Source organism: Eschrichtius robustus, chromosome 1 (assembly GCF_028021215.1).
Source record: "Eschrichtius robustus isolate mEscRob2 chromosome 1, mEscRob2.pri, whole genome shotgun sequence".
Classification (NCBI taxonomy): Eukaryota; Metazoa; Chordata; class Mammalia; order Artiodactyla; family Eschrichtiidae; genus Eschrichtius; species Eschrichtius robustus.
Window position 1 is genome coordinate 187,348,423 of NC_090824.1, and position 6,944 is coordinate 187,355,366.

General features: G+C 42.3%; 1 protein-coding gene across 2 annotated transcripts in view; it reads right to left on the minus strand.

Moving 5' to 3' along the window:
- The window catches only part of DNAJC1 (DnaJ heat shock protein family (Hsp40) member C1), a 196,592-nt gene extending 189,894 nt beyond the window's left edge, over nt 1-6,698 (minus strand). For both annotated transcript variants that reach the window (XM_068561208.1, XM_068561198.1), the window contains exon 1: nt 6,232-6,698. In XM_068561208.1, the coding sequence (XP_068417309.1) occupies nt 6,232-6,429 (198 nt within the window). In that variant the 5' untranslated portion in view covers nt 6,430-6,698. The remainder of the gene's footprint in view (nt 1-6,231) is intronic.
- Between the last annotated feature and the right edge of the window lie 246 nt (nt 6,699-6,944).

Sequence of the window (6,944 nt, forward strand, 5' to 3'; positions counted from 1 at the left end):
TGATGTTACTTAAAACATAATCATATTTTTACATTCATTAGTATAGGACCCATCTTTCACAAGTAGGTGTTTTGATGAAAATAAAGAAAGGTTTTTGAAAATACATAGACTATAGCTTCATTATCAATTGGTCTAGGGTCCTGCTTCACCCAATCAGAAGTCTCTCTTTTCACTGTCATTCCTTTCCTTCCATCTCTGCACACTTCTATACAAGAAAGACTTTGGATTTGTTTTTAATTCTGGGTAGAATTAATTGACGTCATTACTGTCCAAATAGACCCAATAATGCCTGACTTAGAAAAAGATTCCCAAGACCATATAGTCTTGGAATAAGTGAGAACATGTTTAATATAGATACAAGGCATTTTATCAACTGGTGTTACTTACAACTGCCACGGAGGTTCTCCTCTCAGCAATCATCAAGCCAAGTACCTACCCTCACCTCCATCCTACCCTGTGTATCATTCCCAACACTGAATAAAACATATGATATTGAAATTCACCACATTACACCAATCACTGGGTAAAATGGTGACTTTTATTAAAAAGATTTTGGAATGTATCTCTAAGAATAATTGTAATAACAAAGGACAATTCCATTTCCCAGTTCAGCTTAGGGTGTATCTATGAATGATAAAAGACACACTATTCTAGGATTGTTCTCATAATTCGTTTAAAAAAAAAAAGAATACTCTAAAAAGAAAACAGAAACTTACAACTAGAAGAGGATTTCTGTTCCATCAGCTCTAGATTATGTGGCAAAAGTTTCCCAATAAACTTGCTTTTTCCCGTAAAATATGTCCAGGCAACCTCCACTAAACAGCGTGTACATAAGAAAAGTAAATCAATTTTACAATAATCCAAGCTGATGCAAATATGTATACAACTAAACAAGTATTTATTCAGCTCTAACTCTATACATGATATGCTTTACATCAGAAATATAAATGACTGGAAGGTTATCTACCATTCCAGAGTTTGTACATCTCTCTCTCTACAAATCAACAAATAATTTTGGATTCTACAATGAAAATGGGGGAGTGATTATTACATGACATAGATTTACAAGGGAATAGACTCACTAGAGAAAGACTGCACTATATTCAACTAACACCACAAGCTCAGTGGAATCTACAAGAATCACTGGAGAGAACTGATACTCACAGTACAGATTCACCAGTCACTTATGAAAGAGATCTTCCTCTTTATTTCTCAAACCCCTATGCTGGGGTTTGAGAAGGCCCCATTAATGACTTTGTGCTTTTCCCACCCAAAAAAACAGAACACAGAAGTCAGGCAAATAGAGATCAAATAGCACCTTTATTGCTGAAAAGCTACTGGAGAATTGAGATTATGTATAGGAGCCAAGAGGGCTTGCTAGAAAGTCTGGCCCTCCCATCCCCAGCCTAGACTTTGAGACAGTACACTCAAGAGAAAGTCTGGCCAGGATAACAACTGCCTTGCTGGTCTGTTAAGAATGAGCATCATTACTTCTAGCTCTTTAATTAGTTAGCTCTCCCCAATCAAGCAAAGCAGACCAAAGGTGATCACCCTCTAACAAGGTAACTCATCCACGGAAAGATGTAAGAGATGGGTCAAGAGATCAGCAGTATTTCTTTAAGGAAGTCCCTCCCCTTGGATATATGTAGGATGAGTGTGCCATAATTGTCCCTCCCTTATACAGGCTGCTACTCTGTGCATTCTGTGCATCTGAAATACAGACTGAAAGAGCTTAAAAGATTTATTAATTCTGATTAAAAAGTTAAAATCCAACATTTTGTAAGCACATGTCACTTAACAATAGTTTTCTTCTTTTAACCAGGTTTTAGCATTCATTTGAATGTAAGGATGCAGTTATTAAAAATTTTATAAGAGAAAGAGGCATTTCTAACATTTTCTAGTTCTATAGGAATAGGAATCTGTAATGACTGGCACCAAGAAAATTACTCTGATTGCATCAGAAAGTAAACACTGCAAAATTTAAGATAACTTAGCTTGTTACAATTTCAATTCACAGATTTTTAAATGACTATGAAGTATTTATTGTTGGCTGGAACACTGTACAAAGTATAAAGAAAGTCATGGACCCAAAAGACAATGAAAAAAATTGATCCCACAAGAAATACAGGTATCCAAGGAGCAGGAGCTGTTAGAATAAATATAAATACTGTTTGGGGACCTGGAATTTAAGTTATTAATGAAAGATATTTCAATAACACACTTTTTTTCCTACATTCTTCTAATCTTCTACCTTGTATCCTCTGAAAAGATGCAATATCCAAATTGGAATGCCCTGTGAACAATCAAAGTCATTCTAAAAACAGAGTGAGCCTCTGGTATGTCACCTGTATACATACCTCCACTAAAAACTTCTGGAATCCCTTTGAAAGCTTTTAGAACCAATTTGAAACCTGGGAATACAAGGAGAGGGATTCCTTTGCTGTATGAGAGCAATAAAAGGCCAATATAAATATAACCTACTGAATAAAAACAGTCAAGCAATTACTCATTCGGTGAATTACTGTTTAGTTTTAGTTACCATGTTCATATTTTTTCATTTAATAAATATTTAAGTGTCTCCTATAAAGTAAAGAAAGAAAGAAAATACCATTTGTCCTAAAAATGAAATAATTTAACTTGACAAGGTCATAAGTCAGTAAGTGGCCTGGTTCAAGTTCTAAAAGTCATTGATTATTCCATTTAAAGAGGTTAGGGAGTGACTGAGCGAACTACTTTAGACCTGGCGGAAAAAGGGATAAAATGGATGCCACATTAAGTCACTAATCATCCCTGGAGTCTAGTTTGGGGTATGGAGATCTCAAAAAACAGTTTTTTTCTATTAATTGTCTCCAATTCCGCCCCCTTCCTTCTCTCCTGAACCCAATGTAACCAATCTATTGATCTCACCACTCCACTGAAACAGCTCTCGCTAAAGTAGCCAATGACCTCCACACTGTTGAATTCAACAGTCAGTGCTCAGAACGCATCTTATTTGAATTATCATCAGCATTTAGCCCAGCTGATTGCTTCCTCCTCTTTAAAATACTTTCCTCACCTGACTTGAAAGAGACCATCTTTTGTTGGTTTGCCTGCTACTTTGCTGGCTGTTCCTTCCTCTTCTCCTTTGCTGGTTCCTCCCATGGTCCAGCTCCCAGACCCCTCTTTTCTCTTTTACATTCACTCCCCTGGTGAACTTACCTGGTTTTGTGGCTTCAAATTACCTACGAAGTGCCAGGGACTCCCTAATTTATTATGCACAGCCCAAACCCTTCTCCTTACAACTCCAGGCTTAGATAACCAACTTTAAAGTTTATTAGACACCTCACATTTAGCATGACCAATACCAAATTACTGATTTTCCCCCAACCATACCTGCTTCTATTCCAGGCTTCTCCATCTCAGTAAGTGGCAAGTGCAATTAGACAAGTATTTATTCACTTTCTGAGGTTTAGAAAAAGCTTTCGAATTATCCTCAACTTTTCTTCCCCACTCCCCACCTCCACATCCCACATTCAAACAATCAGCAAAATGCTGTCAGCTCTATGTTCCAATTATATCCAGAATCTGACCACTTTGCACCACCCAGGTCCATTCTACATTCTACACCACAATTATCCAATAATTAATAACGTACATTATCGTTGATCTCCAACTCAATAAAGTGATCGGTTTGAAATTTAAGTCAAATTATGTACCTCTTCTGTTCAAAACCCCCCTTGATCCCCAACTTACTTATAATAGCCAAAGTCCTCATGACTTACGTCGAAGCCCTACAAGATCTTCCCCCGCCCCCCATAACTCTGATCTCATCTACTACTGTCCTCCCCATACACCCTGCTCTGGCCACATTGGCTGCCTTGCCATTCCTCAAATACTAAGCAAGCTCCAAGGCCTTTGAGCTTAACCGTTTGCCTTCCCTGAATGCACTTATCGACATGGCTCACTCCCTTACTTCTTTCTGAGGACTTCTCTGACCATCTGACATTTATATTTACTTGTTTGGTTGTTTACTGTTTCCCCCTACTAAAATGTGAGTTTCATTAGTCTAGGGGTTTTGTGTTACATACTGGCCAATTCCCAGTGTTTAATATTTAGTAGGTATGAACTAAATCTCTGTTGAATGGACAACAAAACTGATTAAGTGTGTAAAGCCAGGTCACCACTCTTAAGTAACCTACCTACTTTGCTCTGGTTCCTCATGTCTGGCTAGTCAAGAAGAGACTGGTCGGTTTGGCCTGAAAATTACACATTAAGGACATAAGACAGGCTGCATTTGTCTCTACCAAATTTCTGGTCTCCTGAAAGTCTCCTAAGAAAGTTAAGATTCAATGTAATGTAAAGAACTTGTTCCGATCAGTTTCTCTGCTTAGATAGAATAAAGTTTCTTCTGCATTGTTTCCAATTCAACACAACTGGGTAGAGAAACAGATGAAAACAATTTTCTGGATCCTTCTATTAAAATGTTACCTCCACACAGAATCTTCTCAATTACCGATGCTTCTTTATTTTCCCATCTTTGCCCATATAGTTAAATGCTCTGGTTGTTCACACTGCCTAATTAACTCTGCAAATTTAATTGCATGAATTTATAAATGAAAATTCTATGAGAGTTCACATGCAAGCTAGATTACATAATCTAAAATTTAAACCACTACTACTAAGTTTCTGTATTCTCTGAAAGGGGCTTAATTTTCCTTGAATAACTGGAAAATATCTTCAAAATCTTTGGATAGGTTATGTAAAAGACTCTCTAGCTACAGAATTTAATCAATTATGATAAATTCTAACAAATATTCTCAATATTAAAGGCGTTCTTAAAAGTCTTCAGTTATATTTCACTAGTGATTTTTACACATATTGAGACATCATTTACTTTGAAATGAGGTCTACTTTGTCTCTACAAGCAGGAAGTGGCACCAGGTGAAGACAATGACTAAAGACAATTGCCACATAAGCGTTTGCACAGAATTTGAAGTGTGAAATTCTTAAACTACTTTATAACTTACAAAATTGAAATTCGTTAAAATCATGGTGCCATGGCAACTGCTATTTTATATTCAATTATATATATTTAATTTAAAAGTAAATTTCCATTTAGTGTTAAGCTCAACAGTTCACACAAATTTATGATAACCTGTAGGAGTGAAATGTACACTTCACATCTGGTCACGGGAAGTGTGCCTTGAATGACAATTGTTGGTAAACTTTTTTTTTTTTTTTTTGCCCCCATAACTATTCAAAGCATTCTATGAAGGGCTCAGTCAGATCTTGTGAAATTCTAAGTCTTTAACCCCATAATTCTTAAACCAGTAAAATGGCGTCAGAGACGGGATATCTACCCTCATTCACCACTCCCAGGGTGTAAGAAAATAGCAACAAACGGACGTTACAAGTTAAAATCTCAAGCTAAAAAAGGAAAGAAAACGAAACGAAAGGAAAAGAAAAAGACAACGACCCTGCGTTACTGGTTGGACTTCTCTTCCTGGAGCACCCCAAGTGCCTCTACTGCCCCGAAAACTTGATGGCTCCTTCTATGACTTCCAGGACCAACACTGTAGAGGCTTCAAGTTCCTCCAGATTTCTAAACTATGATACGAACGCCTAATCGAATAGGCTACATAGATTCCAAAGTACAGTGCAAGAAAAACTTCTGCAACCCAGACGCCAACCAAAATGTATTCCTATCTTCCCGGAAAGGCAGAGGAAAGGAGGCTGCTAAAATATGGATAAGTGTAATTGGGAAGGTGAAAATTTGGAGGGAGACACGACTACTCTTTCCCACGTTCACGGGGCAGGCAAGGAAAGGGTAAGAGTAAAAGATCTACCCACACCACTCTTCCTTCTTCCTCCTGCACAGCTGGGTGCAAGGATCTCCCCCAGAATGGCAGAGGAAAGAGAAGGGATCGCCACCCCAGGCTGGTGGCACCGTCCAGGCTGTCACTGAGACTGCTGTCACTGAGACCGGAACTCGAGAAGGGGAGCCGGGCGGTGAGGAATTGGGGAAGGCGGGTCATTCCCTCTGAGCCTGGTTACGAGAAGACCCTGGTGGATCGGGCTGAGGACGGCAGACGAGCCCAGGATGACCAAGTCTTGCCCCGCGTGCCCGGCTCCCTCGGAGGAAGCGGGGTCAGAGCCCGCCCCACCCCCTCCTTTCCGCCCAGACCCGCACTTTTCTGCCCCGGAGGCGCAGCCCTCGGGCGGGCGGGCTGCCGGCCGGCCGGCCCCGCTTACCTGCTGCACCCCGAGGAACTGGTAGAAGTTGAGCTGCACCTCCTCCACCAAGTCAAACAACTCCAGGTCTCCGCTCTCCCAGCCGCGCGCCGGCCCCGCGGCCGCCAGCAGCAGCAACAGCAGCGGCGGCGGGAACGGCACGAGCCGGAGCCGGCGGCGCGGAGGAAGCCGGGCCAGCCGGCAGCAGGGCGCCGTCATCGCGTGGGGCTCGGAGAGGTCACCCGCCGCGCAGCGCCGTCGGCCGAGACCAGGGACGTGGCGGGCAGCGCGGGCTACGGGAACAGTGCTTGTCAGTCGGAAGCACGGGCAGCCGCCCCGGAGTCGCCCGCCCTGCGGCTGGTCCTAGCCTGAGGGACAGGCTCGGCCGCGGGCGGCTCTACCCTCCGCGGACCCCCGCCCCTCACCCAGGCCTACAAACAGCTGGCGAGCCAGCGCCGGGCGCTGAGGTTGCACCGGGTGGGAGAGGCTTCCCTTCGCCTTAGCCTATCCCAGGCCTCGCTTCCGGTGACATCACGTCTCCTAGCAACCGCGGGAGAGGGGGCGGGGCCGGAAGTAGAGAAGCCTGCGCCCCAGACCTAAGCCTGCGCCCCAGACCTGGGCCTCCGCGAAATGCCTCTCAGTCGCTGGCGCGCTCCGCGAAGCTGTGCCGTGTGTTGACACAGATTAAGAGACGTGGACAGTTATAGACATCGCGCATCCACCTGGAACATCCC